The sequence below is a fragment of the Salvelinus alpinus genome, chromosome 17 (assembly GCF_045679555.1).
Source record: "Salvelinus alpinus chromosome 17, SLU_Salpinus.1, whole genome shotgun sequence".
Lineage (NCBI taxonomy): Eukaryota > Metazoa > Chordata > Actinopteri > Salmoniformes > Salmonidae > Salvelinus > Salvelinus alpinus.
In genome coordinates this window covers 42,821,016-42,844,135 of record NC_092102.1, presented here as the reverse complement: position 1 = coordinate 42,844,135, position 23,120 = coordinate 42,821,016, and the positions used below count along the sequence as shown (strand labels likewise).

Genomic DNA, 23,120 nt, shown 5'->3' with positions numbered 1-23,120 from the left:
GTGTGTGTGTTCAGTGGAGTGTGTCTCATCTGCAGCCCTGTCCTCCAGTATGCTACCATGGCTGTGTTGGCCCTGGGTTGGAGAGGTGCTTCAGAGAAACAGCGGGGGCACTCCAAACAGACAAACAGACAGAGAGACACGGGTGTGGGCTGTAGGGAGGAGATGTGTTGCTCCCCCAAAGCACTGGACACGCCAGCCAGCCAGATCCTACTGTATAATCCACAGCACAGTGGCCTTCTTCAGCCCGGGAGTGTGCAGAGAGAGATAGGACTGGATCAGAGCAATAGCTGAGCTCTGTCCAAACTCACCATCCTCCACAAGGCTGCATGGCTCACAGGAAATGAAAAATGAAAAACAAACACCTTTCCCACCTATCTATTGAAGAAAATTGTTATGATGTATATATAGACCTGTTTAGAATGTTCAAGCCCTGAGTAATGTGTTGTCATTTAGATAAACTGGCATCATTAGTCAGTGTATTCAGTGATGTTATGATGACTACTACTGACATTGGATAGATGGTCCCTCATTACTGGTCCTTCACCAGGTTCATTAGGGTGGGAAAGATAATCCCTGTGGGGATGAACACCAGTTAACTGTTTGGTTTCTGAGAGCGGAATGTTTTGAATCTGTGAAACCTGATATGGGTTCAAAAAGATCTAACATAGAAGTGTGCTGCAGACCTATTGGTAGTCCAAATCATGCATACAGAGTTTTTAAATAGGCTTGAGAGAAAGGTTGTTTTTTTCTACATTAATTGGTTTGTTAAACCAAGAGATAGCAGAGTTGTTCACGACCAAGGATGCTCTTTTATTCTCAGCCTCAGCTCCTCAATTGAGAGGATCAAAGTAGGAATCGATTTTCCATATGAGGATAATCTTCTGGCCCCGCCAGCCAGCCAGCCAGCCAGCCACAGAGACCAACAGACAGACAGGTACATAGATACTGTGCTGCCTGCTCCGTCTCACATTTTCCCCCACATTAGAAGTCTCAGTTAATAACGCCATGCAGATATTTAGCCTTAAATGGAGCTCCCCACCAGCTCAGGGGCAATGTCTCACTGAGACTCCTAATACTTAGTGAGATCTCAGGAGCAATGTCTCACTGAGACTCCTAATACTTAGTGAGATCCCAGGAGCAATGTCTCACTGAGACTCCTAATACTTAGTGAGATCTCAGGAGTAATGTCTCACAGAGACTCCTAATACTTAGTGAGATCTCAGGAGTAATGTCTCACTGAGAGTCCTAATACTTAGTGAGATCTCAGGAGTAATGTCTCACTGAGACTCCTAATACTTAGTGAGATCTCAGGAGCAATGTCTCACTGAGACTCCTAATACTTAGTGAGATCCCAGGAGCAATGTCTCACTGAGACTCCTAATACTTAGTGAGATCTCAGGAGTAATGTCTCACAGAGACTCCTAATACTTAGTGAGATCTCAGGAGTAATGTCTCACTGAGACTCCTAATACTTAGTGAGATCTCAGGAGTAATGTCTCACTGAGACTCCTAATACTTAGTGAGATCTCAGGGGGGGATGTCTCACTGAGACTCCTAATACTTAGTGAGATCCCAGGAGCAATGTCTCACTGAGACTCCTAATACTTAGTGAGATCTCAGGGGCGATGTCTCACTGAGACTCCTAACACTTAGTGAGAGCTCAAAGACACGTTGTTATATTGGCCTTTCCCAGAGGACCCCTGAGATCAAGCAATGTGCTGCTGTGCTCTCCAACACAACTGTTCTCCTCTGTGCTGTGTCTCAGTGGGACGGCCCTTTATTAACGAGCGAAGGCCCAGTAATTAATTGTGGAATGAGTGACAGAGGAGCCATTATCCCGGCAGGAAGCAAGGAAGTGGTCCTGGCACTCAGTGGTGGGCAGCGGCCACAGAGGATCAGGAAGTGACACTGTGTGCAGATTTCACCAGCAGCACATTACTGAGCCCCCTGCACAGAAACCAGTGGCCCATTACTCACTGTGTAACCAGAGGCCACTGTACTGCCACGCCGGCCCAGGGAGGAGCCGCACAGGGTCAAGACCCCCTTCCCAGTCTTCTCTTCTCATACAGGAGTGACGATAAGCTATCTTGTTTTTACATTACAAAACACTTTGCAAGTAAAACATCAAGATCAGATCGGTTCCCTGCATGCTTTGTTATTGATAACAGCCAGTATGTGAGAACTTTCTAATACCTCAGTCTACCGGCGTTTGTTGCACAAACTGGCTTGATTCCACCTCTGTCATCAAGGGATATTTCCATGTCAGCTATGATATCATAACAGTTTTTTTTTTATAAAGGTGGTTGCTTTTCTATTAGTTAGAAATGTTTTATATCTATCTACAATGAACAAAACATTTAAAAAATACAACATTCAACAATTTCAAAGATTTTTGTGAGTTGAAGTTCATATAAGGAAATCAGTCAATTGAAAAAAATGCATTATTCACATCTGCCACGCTGATCCTCAACACTGGGTACCCTCAGGGGTGCGTGCTTAGTCCCCTCCTGTACTCCCTGTTCACCCACAACTGCGTGGCCAAACACGACTCCAACACCATCATTAAGTTTGCTGCAACAGTGGTAGGCCTGATCACCGACAACGATGAGACAGCCTATATGGAGGAGGTCAGAGACCTGGCAGTGTGGTGCTAAGACAACAACCTCTCCCTCAATGTGAGCAAGACAAAGGAGCTGTTCGTGGACTACAGGATAAGGTGGGCCGAACAGGCCCCCATTAACATTGACAGGGCTGTAGTGGAGCGTGTCAAGAGTTTCAAGTTCATTGGTGTCCACATCACCAACGAACTATATTGGTCCAAACACACCAAGACAGTGGTGAAGAGTGCACGACAACACCTTTTCCTCCTCAGGAGACTGAAAAGATGTGGCATGAGTCCCCAGATCCTCAAAAAGTTCTACAGCTGAACCATCGAGTGAATCCTGTTTGTACACTGCTGCTACTCGCTGTTTATTATCTATGCATAGTCACTTTACATCTACCTACATATACAAATTACCTCAACTAACCTGTACCCCCGCACATACCCCCTGTATATAGTCTCGTTATTGTTATTTTATTGTGCTATTTTGTATCATTTATTAAATTAACTTTATTTAGTCAATATTTTCTTAACTCTATTTATTGAACTGCATTGTTGGTTAAGGGGCTTGTAAGTAAGCATTTCACCATAAGGTCTGTTGTATTCGGCACAAGTGACTAATATTTGATTTGATTTGATACCTTTAAAAAAAAGTAGGGGATCAGAAAACCAGTCAGTATCTGGTGTGACCATCATTTGCCTCATACATACAGTTGATCAGGCTGTTGATTGTGGCCTGTGGAATGTTGTCTCACTCCTCTTCAATGGCTGTGCGAAGTTGCTGGATATTGGCGGGAACTGAAACACGCTGTCGTACACGTCAATCCAGAGCATCCCAAACATGCTCAATGGGTGACATGTCTGGTGAGTATGCAGGCCATGGAAGAACTTGGACATTTTCAGCTTCCAGGAATTGTGTACAGATCCTTGCAACATTGGGCCGTGCATTATCATGCTGAAACATGAGGTGATGGCGGCAGATGAATGGCGCGACAATGGGCCTCAGGATCTTGTCACGGTATCTCTGTGCATTCAAATTGCCATTGATAAAATGCAAAAAAGTGTCAGTTGTCTGTAGCTTATGCCTGCCCACACCATAACCCCACCGCCACCATGGGGCACTCTGTTCACAATGTTGACATCAGCAAACCGCTCGCCCACACAACACCATACACTCTGTCTGCCATCTGCCCGGTACAGTTGAAACCGGGATTCATCCGTGAAGAGCAGAATCCTCCAGCGTGTCAGTGGCCATCGATGGTGGGCATCTGCTGACTGAAGTCGGTTACGACGCCGAACTGCATTCAGGTCAAGACCCTGGTGAGGACCATGAGCATGCAGATGAGCTTCCCCGAGGCGGTTTATGACAGTTTCTACCAGAAATTCTTTGGTTGTGCAAACCCACAGTTTCATCAGCTGTCCAGGTGGCTGGTCACAGACGATTCCGCAGGTGAAGAAGCCAGATGTGGATGTCCTGGGCTGGCGTGGTGACACATGGTCTGCGGTTGTGAGGCCGGTTGGATTTACTGCCAAATTCTCTAAAACAATGTTGGAGGCAGCTTATGGTAGAGAAATTAACATAAAATTATCTGGCAACAACTGTGATGTCCATTCCTGCAGTCAGCATGGCAATTGCATGCTCCCTCAAAACTTGAGACATCTGTGGCATTGTGTTGTGTGACAAAATGGCCTTTTGTTGTCCCCAGCACAAGGTGCACCTGTGTAATGATAATGACGTTTAATCAGTTTTGTGATATGCCACACCTTTCAGGTTAATGAATTATCTTGGCAATGAGAAATGCTCATTAACAGGGATGTAAACCAATTTGTGCACAAAATTTGAGAGAAATGTTTTGTTTTATTTCAGCTCATGATACATTGGATCACAATTTTACATGTTGTGTTTATATTTTTGTTCAGTATACATTGTAGAAGACACTGGAGTCCAGAATAGCAAACTCAGTGTTTAATCCATATATTTCCCAGGTTGAGTTTAGAAGCTGCTAGTTTGAGTTTGATTAGGTAGAATAAGGAGTCTGCAGTGTAGCTAGCATTTAATTGGAGCAGCTCTCAGATGATTTGGAGGGTTGTGGGGTTTTTTTACCACGCGTAGGGGGCCCATTTCAAGGATTACAGCGACGGAGACTGTAAATGAGATTAAGAGAGTAGAAATGGAATAGGGAAAGAACATTGACTAAGCAATGGTGGAGAAATGTTTATGAAAACAGCAACAGATCCTTTTTTCTGCTTACTCTGCTCTCAGAGAGTGAGCGAGAGGGAGAGGGAGAGAAAGAGAATGAGCGAGCGAGCGGGAGAGAAAGAGAGGGAGAGAGAGAAAGAGAAAGAGAGGGAGAGAGAGAGAGGGAAACAGAGAGTGAAAAAGAGAGAGAGGGAGAGAGAGACTGAGAGAGAAGAAGAGGGAGGGAGAGAGAGACAGAGAGAAAGACATGGAGAGGGAGACAGAGAACGAGAGAGGGAGACAGAGAGAGAAAAAGAGAGAGGGAGACAGAGAGAGAAAAATTATACCGCCCTCCCGTCTCTGGCTTTTAATGTTTCAACAGAGAAAAGTGCTTAGCTGTGTGATAACTGGGATATGCACAATAAGGTTAATGGAAACACTGTCAACAGGCTGTAAACTGCCTGAGCCGCCCTAATGGGGTGCTAATCAGCATCAGGGAACGGCCCTTCAGGGGGGAATATACAGCTGCCTCAGAGACTATACTGTTACAGATCTGTCGGCCTACCACCGAGGAGGGACTGCTCCTTCATTGCATGGCTTACTGCATTAGTGTCACATGTACTGCATGGCATGTATCATAGCATAGCCAGCATTACAAGTAGAGCACACATCGGATGCATCGTGTTATCTTTATTTATTTTATTTTAATCTTTATCTTTAACTCTGCATTGTTGGAAAAGGACCCGTAAGTAAGCATTTCACTGTTGGTCTACACCTGTTGTTTACTAGGCATGTGACAAATCAAATTTGATTTGATTTGATGAATCAGTCTATTTGAAGTGTATTCTCCTTGTCTTTGTGGAAAGAGTCCCAATTCATCATGACAAACCTCACTTACCTGCCCCGGGCTTTTTAAAATGTCACACTAACGTTTCTGATAAACAAACCACTTATCTTGTTTCACCCCTAGTATGCAGTCGATTAAAGCTTGTTAATTAAATTTAGCAGACGAGAATGAATGGTGGTGGCATCTTGGGGTTATGTGTGTGTTAAACGCATACAGAGGAATTCATTAATGTTCAAACTCCACTGAGAGAAACCACGAGAAATGCCTCTGTCCAGAACACTGTGTGTAACGACTTAGAGAATACTTACATTTATTTTGAATGACCAAAGTAATGATTCATTTTGAATTACACACACACGTTCATGCTTTTCTGATAAAACTAGTTTTTGTAGTAGTAGTTTTGGGTTTTATAATGTGTCCACTTAAATAATTGAAAACGGTGAAAAACCCATTAAGTTTCATGAGTCCTCACCTAAAATATGTTACTGCTCTTGCTGCACTACTCTGTTAAATGAATCATGATGTTTCTGATGTGCCAGCCACTCAAAGCCTCTCTGTGATGCTCTTCAAGGCCCATGCTGCTTTTACTCTGATGTAGGTAGCAATGAAATCCACTCAGGCCCTGAGTAACCAGATCCACCGTACTTATATGTCAGCCATTGAATAGAGCTCTCTACAGATAGATAGTAGCCCTTAGCCCATCAGATATGTGCTACTGTACAGCATCACCTGGTTACCAGAATGTTGCTAGTTTTTCCTCATTTTTCCCCCTTTTTCCAAAATGTACTAATTTGGTCAAATGTATTTGGCTGTTACCAGGGAAAGTTTTGCTATTCAGAAGTGTTTGCAGTCATATAGCCAATGATGTATGCACACTGAACATGATTTAGAATGTTCTGGCACACCAGGTGTTGATGCTAGGTCCCTGGTGACTCGATGTGGCATATGTGATATCGGTGGATCTATTTGGTGTTTTGAATGTCAACCTGGCAATTGACAGAGCAGCGGTGAGAAGCAATCTGAGACATTCATAATTTCCAAAAGGCTAACCATCTCCAGTCTGGAGCCTTCTGTTCTCACTGTGGAGCTAGAGGTTATGCTAGAGGTTATGCTAGAGGTTATGCTGATAAATCGGATTCATTTGAAGTCAGAACACCACCCCCACCACCTCCCTGCAGGAAGTAAATCTTTCTCTTCATCCACAGAGTATGAAAATTAGATTTATTGATGCACCATATATATAAACCTTTACAAATCACTTGCCCGACACAAGATTTATGGCTGTGTGGGCTGTGGAGTTGCATCATTTTCACCGAGGCGTTGGCTGGCGCTCTGTGTGTCTGTCCTGCAGACTAGAGAGGCTTCTCCTCACCCTCCTCGCCACCCCTGCCCGCCCTCCTCGCCACCACCGCCCGCCCGCCAACGCCCGCCCAGACAAGGCCTCTGATTTATCACATCCACCCTGGCAGACTTTTACAGCCTCCTTGATTATTGTTCAGTGCTGAATGGATAACAGATTATTCTAAATATCCTTTAATACAGAGGGTGTCATTAAGCTGCTGTGGTATTTCTCGGGTGGGGATGCGCACATCGTCAATTTTCTCGGATTGTAATCATTGCATCAATACTGGCTTTCCTGTGACTTCCGAGATCCTTTATGCATTGTTTCCTGCAATGTCAATATGAATCCCTGTGATAAATGCCTAGACCCTCTCTGGGCTCTCGATCTGTGCTCACCTCACTAGCACAGGCAGACATGCAGGATTAAGGAAGATATTAATTTCCCGCTTCATCAGTGTGATTTTCAGAGAAGCTTGTGGCTCATCAAATCAGAGATGTAATATGGATTTGAACCTCTTTTTTGCTTTGGTTTCAAGCTATTCCCACGTTTAATGGCGTCTGTACAGGAGTCCTTCTGCCCTGTTGTGGAAGTAGTGCTGCTAATGGACATTACTCACTGCTGCTCACCGCTCAATAAACTGGAATCAATACGTCTTCCTTCGCTATGTAGACCAAGTTTTAATTAATGATTATGTTTATTAATCAGTTTTATTGTAATGGGTTTGGCTTTGCAAAGAAAATTAGCAGAGTGTTAATTTGTAACTTTATTTGTGATTGTTGATTTTCAGGGCTGTCCCCAGATCCTGCCCACCAGTGACATTCTGGTACCTGCAGGGATCATTCGTCCAATCACGCTGCGAGCCCGGAACCTTCCTCAGCCCCAGTCTGGACAGAAGAACTATGAGTGTGTGTTTAACATCCAGGGCAAGATGCAACGCATCCCAGCTGTACGCTTCAACAGCTCCTGTATCCAGTGCCAGAACACCTCTGTGAGTACCTGGACTATTAACATGACTGCACTGAATGTGTTTATACAGTATTTACTGTAAAATATCTTGTGTATTTTTGTTGGGTTTGGGATCTTGGTGCAAGGTAAAAGCTCAATAAGTACTTTTGTACTATTATGCTGATCATATACTGATCTGTTGAAGTAGTTTTCTACAGGTCCTATACTAATACTGGTATAGAGACAGAGAATGCCCCCCCCTCTCCCCTCTCTCCCTGCCCTCTCCCCTCTTGCTTTGCCCCTCTCTCCCTCCCCCTCCCTCTAACCCCTCACCCTCCCTCCCCCCTCTCCCTACCCCCTTCCTCTCTTGCTCTCTCTCATGGAAATAATATGCAGAAGAAATCAAGGTGACTTTTCATTGAGTCACTGATCAGAAAAAAATACTTTATCCGCAAAATCAGCAAAGACATCAATTCAGAGCATTAAACTTGTTTTCTCAATCCCAGTGAAACATGTGGCATGTCAAAGAGCTGACATTGAGTCTCCTCTCTCCCCCTATCTCTCTCTCTCTCACTCTGTAGCACCCTCTTTCTATCTATCTCTGTCTCTTCCTCCCTCTCTCTCCTATTCCCTCTCTCTCTTTCTCCCTCTCTTTCTCTCTCCCTCTCTCTCCTATTCCCTCTCTCTCCTATTCCCTCTCTCTTTCTCCCTCTCTTTCTCTCTCCCTCTCTCTTCCTCCCTCTCTCTTCCTCCCTCTCTCTCCTATTCCCTCTCTTTCTCTCTCCCTCTGTCTCTTCCCCCCTCTCTCCTATTCCCTCTCTCTTTCTCCCTCTCTTTCTCTCTCCCTCTGTCTCATAGTGATGTCACAGACGGCTGCCCTCTGTGACCCATCTGGTTGACATGGTAACCCCAGGGAATCTTGTAAAACAATTAGCCAGTCACAGGATGTGACTCTTCATTTGCGTGGACAATGCAACACCATGGAAAGGGAATGTGGTGTGGGTGGATGGGCCGGAGTGTTCCTGGGGTAGGAGGGTAGGAAAATGACCAGGCCTCTGCCACGGAGTGTGTCCCCTCTAACCCCCCTAACCCCTGCAGATCAAAGCTCAGGCTGTGGGCCGCCTTCCTTCGACAGGACAATTGATGTCCCGTGGCAATTTAATAATGAGGATCACGTCTCCGGCACACACACCTCAATGGGTCAGGTTAGGATTGATTGTTGTACTTTCCCTGGCCGACACATGCTGCTGGGTGCGCTACATAGTGAAGGCCTTCGGAAGGACCCTGCCACGGAGAGCGACTGTCGTCCTTCTATCCGCTATCACTCACTTCCTCCGTGTCATTATTCTTTCTGTCTCTGACACCCGCCCTGCCCCACGCTCCGGCTATGCATTTAAAATGAAATTGAAAAGTAGTTTTGTGGTAGACCATTAACTGAGTGCCCAAAGGTTAGAGCATTGGGCATTGGGGTTTGGATTGTTCAAGGCATTGAACCGCTGATGCTGTGTAAACAATGAGACATCTCTATGAATATTGTGAGGCAATCAGCATAAATAGATGGGTGCTTTAATCACTTCACCTACAGATAAACATTTGAAGTTGTTTATCACGCACAGGGATAGGCTAATACTCTTCATGTAGACAGCTATATGCTGCTACTGCTGTCTACCCACTGTGCATGCCAATGTGTGTCTATATTTCACCTTGATAACCAGAGTGAACAAGCATTCACACTGGATCTCCATGGGGGATCGTTTGAAGACCCCAGTGTAAACTAATCATTGTCTACACAGCTATTGAGAAAATAAAACCTTGAATATACAACGTTAACTGTAAATGTTAGGCCTCCCTCACACTGCCGGTACAGAACCCCGCCCATCCTCTACGACTGGAATACCCACATAATCTGCCCGAGGACTCCAACAGGCCCCTCAAGCGCGACGCCCGCTGAAGGCCCATTCTGCTAACCTGCTAGGCCTGCTAGCTACCTAGAGCTACCTGGAACACTACTATTTCCACGACTGGTCTATCGACGTCACCGCACGAAGAGGCAAAAACAGACTTACCCCCATCGCGACGTCCCCCAAAGGCTAACTTGCTAGCCCTGATCTGCTAACTGCTAGCTTGCCTGCCCCGGTCTGCTAACTGCTAGCCCCTGCTAACTGCTTGCTAATCCGGTCTGCTAACTGCTAGCTTGTTTAGCCCCGGCCTACTAACTGTTAGCTTGTTAGCATCGGCCTGCTAACTGTCTGAATCGCCGTGTCTCCAGTCAGCCCAACCACTCACTGGAGCCATATGTTCACTTGGCTACGCATGCCTCTCTCTAATATCAATATGCCTCGTCCATTACTGTCCTGGTTAGTGATTACTGTCTTATTTCACTGTAGAGCCTCTAGCCCTCCTCAATATGCCTTAACCAACCATGTTGTTCCGCCTCCTACATATGCGATGATATCACCTGGTTTAAACGTCTCTAGAGACTATATCTCTCTCATCATTACTCAATGCCTAGGTTTACCTCCAATTTACTCACATCCTACCTTACCTTTGTCTGTACATTATGCCTTGAATCTATGCTATCGAGCCCAGAAACCTGCTCCTTTTACTCTCTGTTACGAACGTGCTAGACGGCCAGTTCGTATAGCATTTAGCCGTACCCTTATCCTACTTCTCCTCTGTTCCTCTGGTGATGTAGAGGTTAATCCAGGTCCTGCAGTGCCTAGCTTCACTCCCACTCCCCAGGTCCTCTCATTTGTTGACTTCTGTAACCGTAAAAGCCTTGGTTTCATGCATGTTAACATTAGAAGCCTCCTTCCTAAGTTTGTTTTACTCACTGCTTTAGCACACTCTGCCAACCCGGATGTCTTAGCCGTGTCTGAATCCTGGCTCAGGAAGACCACCAAAAACCCTGAAATCTCCATCGCTAACTATAACATTATCCGCCAAGATAGAACTGCCAAAGGGGGCGGTGTTGCAATCTACTGCAAAGATAGCCTGCAGAGTTCAGTATTACTATTCAAGTCTGTACCCAAACAATTATCGAGCTTCGACTTCTAAAAATTCACCTTTCCAGAAACAAGTCTCTCACTGTTGCCGCTTGCTATAGACCTCCCTCTGCCCCCAGCTGTGCCCTCGATACCATATGTGAATTGATTGCCCCCCATCTATCTTCTGAGCTTGTGCTACTAGGTGAGCTCGTGCTACATCCTACAATCTAAGCTTGATGCCCTCAATCTCACACAAATGATCAATTCACCTACCAGGTACAACTCCAAATCCGTAAACACGGGCACCCTCATAGATGTCATCCTAACTAACTCGCCCTCCAAATACACCTCTGCTGTTTTCAATCAAGATCTCAGCGATCACTGACTCATTGCCTGCATCCGTAATGGGTCTGCGACCAAACGACCACCCCTCATCACTGTCAAACGCTCCCTAAAACACTTCTGCGAGCAGGCCTTTCTAATCGACCTGGCCGGGGTATCCTGGAATGACATTGACCTCATCCCGTCAGTAGATAATGCCTGGCTATTCTTTAAAAGTGCCTTCCTCACCATCTTAAATAAGCATGCCCCATTCAAAAAATGTACAACTAGGAATAGATATAGTCCTTGGTTCACTCCAGACCTGACTGCCCTTGACCAGCACAAAAACATCCTGTGGCGTTCCGCATTAGCATCATATAGCCCCCGTGATATGCAACTTTTCAGGGAAGTTAAGAACAAATATACACAGGCAGTTAGGAAAGCCAAGGCTAGCTATTTCAAATAGAAATGTGCATCCTGTAGATCCTAACTCCAAAAAGTTCTGGGACACTGTAAAGTCCATGGAGAATAAGAGCACCTCCTCCCAGCTGCCCACTGCTCTGAGGCTAGGAAACACTGTTACCACCGATAAATCCACTATAATTGAGAATTTCAATAAGCATTTCTCTACGGCTGGCCATGCTTTCCACCTGGCTACCCCTACCCCGGTCAACTGCCCGGCACCCTCCACAGCAACCCGCCAAAGCCCCCACCATTTCTCCAACACCCAAATCCAGATAGCTGATGTTCTGAAAGAGCTCTAAAATCTGGATCCCTACAAATCAACCGTGCTAGACAGTCTGGACCCTCTCTTTCTAAAATGATCTGCCGAAATTGTTGCAACCCCTATTACTAGCCTGTTCAACCTCTCTTTCTTATCGTCTGAGATTCGCAAAGATTGGAAAGCTGCCACGGTCATCCCCCTCTTCAAAGGGGGTGATACTCTAGACCCAAACTGCTACAGACCTATATCTATCCTACCCTGTCTTTCTAAGGTCTTCGAAAGCCAAGTTAACAAACAGATTACCAACCATTTCGAATCCCACCGTACCTTCTCCGCTATGCAATCTGGTTTCAGAGCTGGTCATGGGTGCACCTCAGCCACGCTCAAGGTCCTAAACGACATCATAACCGCCATCGATAAGAGACATTACTGCGCAGCCATATTCATCGACCTGGCCAAGGCTTTCGACTCTGTCAATCACCACTTTCTTATTGGCAGACTCGACAGCCTTGGTTTCTCAAATGATTGCCTCGCCTGGTTTACCAACTACTTCTCTGATAGAGTTCAGTGTGTCAAATCGGAGGGCCTGTTGTCCGGACCTCTGGCAGTCTCTATGGGGTTCCACAGGGTTCAATCCTCGGGCCGACTCTCTTCTCTGTATACATCAATGATGTTGCTCTTACTGCTGGTGATTCTCTGATACACCTCTACGCAGACAACACCATTCTGTATACTTCTGGCCCCTCTTTGGACACTGTGTCTGGATAAGAGCGTCTGCTAAATGACTTAAATGTAATGTAAATGTGTTAACTAACCTCCAGATGAGCTTCAATGCCATACAACTCTCCTTCCGTGGCCTCCAACTGCTCTTAAACGCAAGTAAAACTAAATGCATGCTATTCAACTGATCACTGCCCGCACCTGCTCGCCCGTCCAGCATCACTACTCTGGACGGCTCTGACTTAGAATACGTGGACAACTACAAATACCTAGGTGTCTGGTTAGACTGTAAACTCTCCTTCCAGACTCACATTAAGCATCTCCAGTCCAAAATTAAATCTAGAATCAGCTTCCTATATCGCAACAAAGCATCCTTCACTCATGCTGCCAAACATACCCTCGTAAAACTGACCATCCTACCGATCCTCGACTTCGGTGATGTCATCTATAAAATAGCCTCCAACACTCTACTCAACAAACTGGATGCAGTCTATCACAGTGCCATCCATTTTGTCACCAAAGCCCCATACACTACCCACCATTGCGACCTGTACGCTCTCGTTGGTTGGCCCTCGCTTCATACTCGTCGCCAAACCCGCTGGCTACAGGTTATCTACAAGTCTATGCTAGGTAAAGCCCCGCCTTATCTCAGCTCACTGGTCACCATAGCAGCACCCACTCGTAGCACGCGCTCCAGCAGGTCACCCCCAAAGCAAATTCCTCCTTTGGTCGTCTTTCCTTCCAGTTCTCTGCTGCCAATGACTGGAACGAACTGCAAAAATCTCTGAAGCTGGAAACACTTATCTCCCTCACTAGCTTTAAGCACCAGCTGTCAGAGCAGCTCACAGATTACTGCACCTGTACATAGCCCATCTATAATTTAGCCCAAACTACCTCTTCCCCTACTGTATTTTTTTTATTTTGCTCCTTTGCACCCCATTATTTATATTTCTACTTTGCACATTCTTCCACTGCAAATCTACCATTCCAGTGTTTTACTTGCTATATTGTATTTACCTCGCCACCATGGCCTTTTTTTTGCCTTTACCTCCCTTATCTCACCTCATTTGCTCACATTGTTTTTCTACTGTATTATTGACTGTTTGTTTTGTTTATTCCATGTGTAACACTGTGTTGTTGTATGTGTCTCACTGCTTTGCTTTATCTTGGCCAGGTCGCAGTTGCAAATGAGAACTTGTTCTCAACTAGCCTACCTGGTTAAATAAAGGTGAAATAAATATAAAAACACTCCCCTGCCTCATCTCGGTCTGACAGAAAAGAGAAACCCCACCTTGAGATCGATGTTTTATTTTACTTAGACCTTCCCCCACTGATGCCCCTCCCCAACTGACTCCCCTCCCCCATGTTGAATGGTACCTACACCCCTCCCCCCTATGTATCTCTCTGTCTTTCTTTCTCCACCCCCCTCTCTCCTCTCTCTTTGTTTGAATGGGATGTTTAGATGAATAGATGGTGTGATTACCTGTGACACAGCGGGCCACATCATCCCCCCCGTCCCTGTCTCTCAGCCCTCAACTGATGGATCTCTCCTGAATAGTAATTTAGCCATAGTAAAGACATGCCGCAGATTAGACTCAGTCCCTGGTGTGTGTGCTGCCCCCCCCCCCCCCCACCCCCAAACACTCAAGGCAACAGCCATCAATCAATTTGCCGTCAAGACGAGTGGCGCAGCTTCATTCCCACAGTGCTGTAGCCAGGTGACTTTAAGGCCATGGGGTCCATGCTAATGCAATTGTGAGTGTACTCAGATAGGCAATGCTGAATCAATCAATTTCATCTCCTGTTTACTCTGCCCCTTGCTGAGAACGTTCAGATATCAGTCAGCACTTGTGTCCTCATGGCGCCTGTTCTGTGATGGGGGTTAGTTAGGTTAAGCATATGTTGAACATGTTCACCAGCTGTGACAGTGTGTTTTACCAGACAGGGCAACTCTAGCCTGTTGCAGTTTGATTTGCTTTCACTTTCAGATTTTTCTTTAATATCTGTTACTGTAGGGATTGTAATGCTTACCGGTAAACTAAGTGAGACTGGCCTCTGCTTGGTGATGAAAAATGTTCTCTGAGTGGAACTAACTCAGATTCTTCCCATGAGACCTAAACACATGGCCGCTCATATTATTCCTTCACTGCCTCATAACTGTTCTCTTATCAGGTCTCTTATCCTTGCAACGATCTCCTCTTCCAATCAGGGCCCCTCCCTGGGAGAGAGGGGGCGTTGTATTGGACAAACAAGCCTCCCTCCCGTCTCACGTCACCTTCATCAAGTTTCCCACTGCCTGGCCTTTCTCATCCTGAGACAGCTGCTCTGTCAGTCTCGCAGTGATATACATTTATAGACTGCTAAATACGTTTAAAAATATACCAAATATAGCAGGTTAACAAAAATTAAAATTCAATAATCGAAAAAATTGCATTTATTTTCAATGACTTGTCAATAAACTGAAAGTGCAAGCTATTTATTTGAAAAGTTATTACATTTCAGAATTGTTTATTCAAATCACTTCCTGAATTGACTCCCTTCAATTTGAATTGAACCCAACCCTGGTACATAGAACTGCCATTAACCAAAGAAACTAGCTGTGAGGCCCGTATGTCCACGTTGCTGTGTGTTTGTCTATTTTCAGGACTGCTGTATGTGAAGTTGACCCCTGATCTGTGATGTGCAGTTCAGCATGTGAAAGATGTCCATGCCATAGATCTAGAGAAGCCCTGGGTCAGTGATGCAGACAGATAACAGCAGTTTGCCCTCAGTTTGCAGACAGACAGCAGTTTGCAGACAGAGAGGCAGACCAATAGACAGAGGAGAACAACACATGGGTCTGACATCACATCCTGCACAAATACAACACAAGGTTGTGCCCTGTCTCTGCCCAAATACAGCCTGAAGTCAAATACATCCTCTTTCCACATTACGACTCTTCCCTGTCTCTCTGCCCAAATACAGCCTGAAGTCAAATACATCCTCTTTCCACATTACGACTCTTCCCTGTCTCTCTGCCCAAATACAGCCTGAAGTCAAATACATCCTCTTTCCACATTCAACTAAGCTATACTACTGGTTTACTCCTGGTGTGGTTGGACACATGTCATTTCAGTTCTAATGCAGCAGGTGCATCATGCATGACCCACATGCCCCCTGCATCCAAAGAGAAATACAGTACCTTTTTCTAAGGTGCGCATACATACAGATTAGACAACTCTATATGATAATTCATGCTGATCCACATCAACCCATAAATTACGTTCCCCAACTGTACGATATGTACGGGTATCATTTCAAAAGGCATACCACGGACTGTAATCAGCTCAGACGCACGCCTGCTTGTTTCTTCCCGCTTGATTTTACTGCAGACATCAGCAATGTGCTGCCATAGCTGGAATAAATCAGTATGATACACCCCCCCACACATATACACACTTGCCTTTCAAATAAATGATAAATCAGGGTCTTTGAAACTCAATAAGCATTTGCTTTGGTAGTGTAAAGGGCTTTTGTGCATTTTATGCATTTTTGTTTGACAGCATGCTTTACGTTGCAGATTAAACATGGCACACGTATAACTTTGATAGGCTGAATCTTAATACATGGGACTTTTCATCTTTTGTATCAAAAGATTAAAATAGTCCCAAATTAATCCACGGATGTAAGTGTTGCTAAGCCCTGCTGACCCCATAGCGACAGGCATTGGCAGTGTTACCCAGGAAACGTAGCGTAAAGGCCTTTTGCACAACGAGTTTTGCACTACCCTCTTGATGGAAAGTGCTCTCACAAAGAACATCATTATTTCCGAACCATGGTAGCAAAGCTTTTGAATAAAAAACACTTACATGTTATTTTTCAGGCTTTCTGAACCAGCATGCCCTCATTATTCTATTATTCTCATCAAGTGCCCAATCAGACTACCAACGTCTTTGGTGTTTCTCAGTGGAACATACTTGCCAGGTCTCGAAAGGACCTGCCCTGCTCTTGACACCAAAGGCCCCGCTAATGGCAAAGATTTACCATGAACCAACGTACATGTTAATGATACTGTGAACATGTCACCTCATTGTCAATTTAAAAAATGCTAAATTTTACATCAATTAGGGGATGATATTATATATTTATTCATTTAACCTTCATTTAACTAGGCAAGTCAGTTAAGAACAAATTCTTATTTACAATGACAGCCAGATGACGCTGGGACAATTGTGCGCCGCCCTATGGGACTCCCAATTACAGCCGGCAGTGATACAGCCTGGAATCTAACCAGAGTGTCTGTAGGGACGCCTCTAGCACTGAGATGCAGTGCCTTAGACCGCTGCGCCACTCTGAAGCACCGATATATGTTGCTGTTTATGATAAATCTTTGAGGTAGTTTTTTATGCTCCAACATCACCTCTGCACTTTTTTCCTCATAGAATAGTCATTATAATTCTATGGTATTTACCCTCTTTCTTGTGATTGTTGCATATTTTCATCCTCGTCAGTCTCTGTGGTCATAGATACTGTGCCTGTGAGGCTCTGTAGCAGGTGGGCTCTGTAGCAGGTGAGCTCTGTAGCAGGTGGGTTCTGTAGCAGGTGGGTTCTGTAGTAGGTGGGCTCTGTAGCAGGTGGGCTCTGTAGCAGGTGGGCTCTGTAGCAGGCGGGCTCTGTAGCAGGTGGGTTCTGTAGCAGATGGGTTCTGTAGCAGGTGGGTTCTGTAGCAGGTGGGTTCTGTAGCAGGCGGGCTCTGTTGCAGGTGGGCTCTGTAGCAGGTGGGCTCTGTAGCGGGTGGGCTCTGTAGCGGGTGGGTTCTGTAGCAGGTGGGCTCTGTAGCAGGTGGGTTCTGTAGCAGGTGGGTTCTGTAGCAGGTGGGCTCTGGAGGAATAAATTGTCCTCTAAAGGGTGTGATCTAGCTATCAATAGCATGAATTATGAGCCTGTTTCATCCTGTTAGTTTTGCTTTAAGCACCAGCAATGGAAAGGGAGAGAGTCGCCGCTGCATTCCCCTAATTGAGAAATCAGTGCATTAGTTATGCCTGCTCTGAACACTTTTTAGACTCCCAAAGTAATCTACAGAGAATGTTTCAGTGTCATCATGTGAAAAGTATGCTTTGGTGTTCTCGGGTTAATGCACTTACCTCAAATATGATGGCACGAATTCAACCATGGCCTCAACATGCAATTGATATATTCTATGTTTATGGAGTGAGCTCTGAACCAGCCGTAATCCTTCATGCCTAATAAGACCATTCCAGATGACCCTATCTGTTTCTTTAATCAAGCTAGTCTGACCTTAAATCTGCCACCAGGATGCAGCATACAGTACATATTTTCCTAGTGCGGTAATCACAATGATGAAATTAAGTGTGGTTTGCAGAAAATATAATTTATGTTCACTAATATGGACTCGCTGTTCATTACGGTGTATGTTTAAGAAGGAAAAAGGCCCTTATTCAAAGGTAATTTTGCTGAAGTCGGTAGAATTTTGAAACTTAATTAAATTAAACAGGAAAGCCTTCATCATTAAGGGAAAATGATTTTCACTCTGTCACCAGAAGGAGCCAGCATTGACGACACAGCCAATTCTACTAGTCATAGTCTACACCAAGGTTTTTCTCAAACTCTGTCCTGGGCAAAAACCAAAACGTGCACCCGGGGTGGGGGTGGAAACCCTGAACTGCATCCTCAACTTACGGTGCAGTATTTTTTTCTCTTCATTTCAGGGCGGCAGGTAGCCTAGTGGTTAGAATGTTGGACTAGTAACCGAAAGGTTGCAAGATCGAAGGTAAAAATCTGTCGCTCTGCCCCTGAACAAGGCAGTTAACCCTCTGTTCCTAGGCCTTCATTGAAAATAAGAATTTGTTCTTAACTAACTTGCCAGGTTAAATAAAGGTAAAATAAAAATGTTTGACAGATGGTTAAACTGCTGCAGAGAACTACAGCTGATCCTTGCCAGAGTGTAATTTAATCTTTATTAGTTTATTCTGAATAAACACTAATTATTTAAGAAAAATATTCTCCAAACCCATCATCTTTGAAACATAGTAATACCTACAATAAAAATGAACTTGGTTACAATATGTGTATCTTTCATATGGGTCCCTTCAACAGACACTTCACAATTTACAGTTATATCTGAACAAATGGAAGCTATTCCTTCTGGTCACTGTCACTCTATCAATCCATTTGTTCAGCTATAACTGTTGTTTCCATTAAGAGCTAAGGATAAGTCTTAAAGGGTAGCGCTAGTTTCAAATGGTTTTTTTTCTATCCAGTGATGGGTTTGTTTTTTTAAAAGTAAGATTACCTCACTGCCTCGCCTTGCCTCGCCTGCAGCCCAGAGACATGTCTGACAGAACCAGGCCAGTTTGTCTCCACTTGCTAGTTTCAGACCCAGTGGAACCATGGCCTGAGGAAAATCAATTCACGACTGGCAGAGATAAGCTGCATTGTATGGCCCAACACAAAAGCTTCCCCCCGTTTACACACAACCACTAATCTCCTCAAAGCTGCCTGCCTTTCACTTGAAAAAGAAGAAGGCTAGAAAATACATTATATTACCTCCAGAAATACATTGCTACTTCCAGAAGTACATTATGTTACCTCCAGAAATACATTGCTACTTCCAGAAATACTTTGTTACCTCCAGAAATACATTATACTACCTCCAGAAATACATGATGTTACCTCCAGAAATACATTATACTACCTCCAGAAATACATTATACTACCTCCAGAAATACTTTGTTACCTCCAGAAATACATTATACTACCTCCAGAAATACATTATACTACCTCCAGAAATACATTATACTACCTCCAGAAATACATTATACTATCTCCAGAAATACATTATACTACCTCCAGAAATACTTTGTTACCTCCAGAAATACATTATACTATCTCCAGAAATACATTATACTACCTCCAGAAATACATTATACTACCTCCAGAAATACATTATACTACCTCCAGAAATACTTTGTTACCTCCAGAAATACATTATACTATCTCCAGAAATACATTATACTACCTCCAGAAATACATTATACTACCTCCAGAAATACTTTGTTACCTCCAGAAATACATTATACTACCTCCAGAAATACTTTGTTACCTCCAGAAATACATGATGTTACCTCCAGAAATACTGTACATTATATTACCTCCAAAAATACACTGTATGGCTCTCCTGTGGATGTCATTATCAGGGCCTTGGGAAGAGGGCATGACAACAACCTGTATACTGTTTTGTTTCTGAACCCGACAAGGATTTGAATACTGCCATTAACTCACCTACCGGATTTGGTTTACCTATTGACACCTCATTGGACTGTGAAGAACATCGCTGGCCTTCTAAAACCATTTCACAAAATGCTGTTACTAAATAAGGCATTTCCGATTAATGGCTGAAAAACAAGACCGCAAAAGGTTAACTGTAGTTTATATGTTTGTTTGGTGGATGGAAGTGAGGATGGTCTCAAGTTGAGTTTTGTTTTTGTAGTGTGACACAGTGAAACGATATGATTGGGGGAAGTTAATTCAGTGGCCCTGCCCAGGAAGCTGCTGATCCATAATTTACCTCAATTATTTATTTAACCTTTATTTACCTAGGCAAGTCAGTTAAGAACAAATTCTTATTTTCAATGACGGCCTAGGAACAGTGGGTTAACTGCCTTGTTCAGGGGCAAAACGACAGATTTTTTACCTTGTCAGTTCGGGGATTTGATCTTGCAAACCTTTAGGTTACTAGTCCAAAGTTCTAACCACTAGGCTACCTGGACTAGTGCCCCCAGTACCAACTGGACCCTATAGAGATGTAACCTCAGTACCAACTGGACCCTATAGAGATGTAACCTCAGAACCAACTGGGCCCTATAGAGATGTAACCTCAGAACCAACTGGACCCTATAGAGATGTAACCCCAGAACCAACTGGACCCTATAGAGATGTAACCTCAGAACCAACTGGGCCCTATAGAGATGTAACCCCAGTACCAACAGGACCCTATAGAGATGTAACCCCAGTACCAACTGGGCCCTATAGAGATGTAACCCCAGTACCAACTGTACCCTATAGAGATGTAACCCCAGTACCAACTGGACCCTATAGAGATGTAACCCCAGAACCAACTGGACCCTATAGAGATGTAACCTCAGAACCAACTGGACCCTATAGAGATGTAACCCCAGTACCAACTGGACCCTATAGAGATGTAACCTCAGAACCAACTGGGCCCTATAGAGATGTAACCCCAGTACCAACTGGACCCTATAGAGATGTAACCTCAGAACCAACTGGGCCCTATAGAGATGCAACCTCAGAACCAACTGGACCCTATAGAGATGTAACCTCAGAACCAACTGGGCCCTATAGAGATGCAACCTCAGAACCAACTGGACCCTATAGAGATGTAACCCCAGTACCAACTGGACCCTATAGAGATGTAACCCCAGTACCAACTGGACCCTATAGAGATGTAACCTCAGAACCAACTGGGCCCTATAGAGATGCAACCTCAGAACCAACTGGACCCTATAGAGATGTAACCCCAGTACCAACTGGACCCTATAGAGATGTAACCCCAGTACCAACTGGGCCCTATAGAAATGTAACCCCAGTACCAACTGGACCCTATAGAGATGTAACCCCAGTACCAACTGGACCCTATAGAGATGTAACCCCAGTAGCAACTGGACCCTATAGAGATGTAACTCCAGAACCAACTGGACCCTATAGAGATGTAACCCCAGAACCAACTGGACCCTATAGAGATGTAACCCCAGTAGCAACTGGACCCTATAGAGATGTAACCCCAGAACCAACTGGACCCTATAGAGATGTAAGGACATTTGGACCCTGGTGTGAACAGGTTCAGTTTAGCCTATATAGATGTAATAACATTTGGAGCCTGGTGTGAACAGGTTCAGTTCAGGCTTTCGGCACCCACACTGGTGCATTCCCTGCTTGACTTGCTCCCAGATATTTCCCAGGACAGCTGCACAAAGATTTAAACTTTCACACTCACTAACACACACACGCATGCACACACACATGCACGTGTGTGCACAGACACACACAGGCATGTGCGCACACACACACTTACACACAACACAGCCGATGTCCCTGGACTGATGAGGAATTAGGAGGTGCTGGTTGTTTACTCAGCTCTGATATATTTAGGTGAGGTATGGCTGGATAAAGGTGAGGTATGGCTGGATAAAGGTGAGGTATGGCTGGATAAAGGTGAGGTATGGCTGGATAAAGGTGAGGTAACCTCAGAACCAACTCACCTTTATCCAGCCAAACCTCACCTGTATCCAGACATACCTCACCTTTATCCATCCATACCTCACCTTTATCCAACCATAAAGGTGAGGTATGGCTGGATAAAGGTGAGGTATGGCTGGATAAAGGTGAGGTTATAGATGGATAAAGGTGAGGTATGGATGGATAAAAGTTAGGTATTGGGCTGGGAGGTATACCGTATTTTACAATGTACTGGTATTGATGCACGGACCGGTTTGGGTTTTTACTTTACTTTCTATGACGGTATTTGAATGTTTTATTTGTTAAATGTGATATTCCATGTGTAACGTCTATTTTTATAGTTTACTTCGCTACTTAGAGTCATCTCTCTCCACTTTATTTTTCCATGCCACTTTCCACACAGACCTAGCCCCGCCCCCCTTTCACTCAAAGAGCGCATTTGTTGCTGTTTGACGACGAGACACTTGCGTTGAGTCTGCATGGTCAATGCAGCACAAGCTACAATATTGATGATGACAATGCTGTTTTCACTTTGGTTCTTAATATAAATCCAATAGCGTTCTATAGTTTCTTACATCTGCAAATGGCTAGTTTGTCTTCTTTTAGCAAGTTGGGCCTAAATCGTGTTAGCCACTAATGCTAATCGCTAGTTAATAAATGTACTGTCAGAGCAAACGTAACTAGCTATACAGCCTGATAATACCAGTGATGGTGTAGACCTAAATCAGCTTGTTGTTTGTGCAACAGTATCTTCTAAATCAAAGAGGAATACGTGAAGCATGAATATGTTAGCTACATGAAGTAGCAAAGAGAAAACCTTCAATGTAGCCAAAGATTATAGAATCCCCTAGGAAACACTTTGGTTCCTACCCTGTCACAATAACTCCTCCCTGGCATCTCATTCGTTGTCATGTCAAACAACACTGTATTGAAAGTGTCCACTATTATATTCTAACTCTAGAATTAGAATAATCATTATATTTCCATGATTCCAACAGTTCACCCAAGGGTTTTTCTCTAAATCACAAGTCAAATCGCAGTTGCATCATTTGGTTAAAAATAAGTCCTAGATTGTTTGCCCATATCGTGTAGCCCTACGTGGCAGTTTGGAAATGATCTCAAATGAGTGCAGGAAATGCAGAAATGTATGAAAATGCTGACATTTCTTTGGGTTGAATTTGAACTGAACAATATAAAA

General features: G+C 44.3%; 1 protein-coding gene across 3 annotated transcripts in view; it reads left to right on the top strand.

The window, feature by feature from the left end:
- LOC139542967 (plexin A3-like) overlaps positions 1-23,120 on the top strand; it is a 174,115-nt gene that overhangs the window by 100,551 nt on the left and 50,444 nt on the right. For all 3 annotated transcript variants that reach the window (XM_071348993.1, XM_071348994.1, XM_071348992.1), the window contains exon 10: positions 7,758-7,958. In XM_071348993.1, coding sequence (XP_071205094.1) covers positions 7,758-7,958 — 201 coding nt within the window. The remainder of the gene's footprint in view (positions 1-7,757; positions 7,959-23,120) is intronic.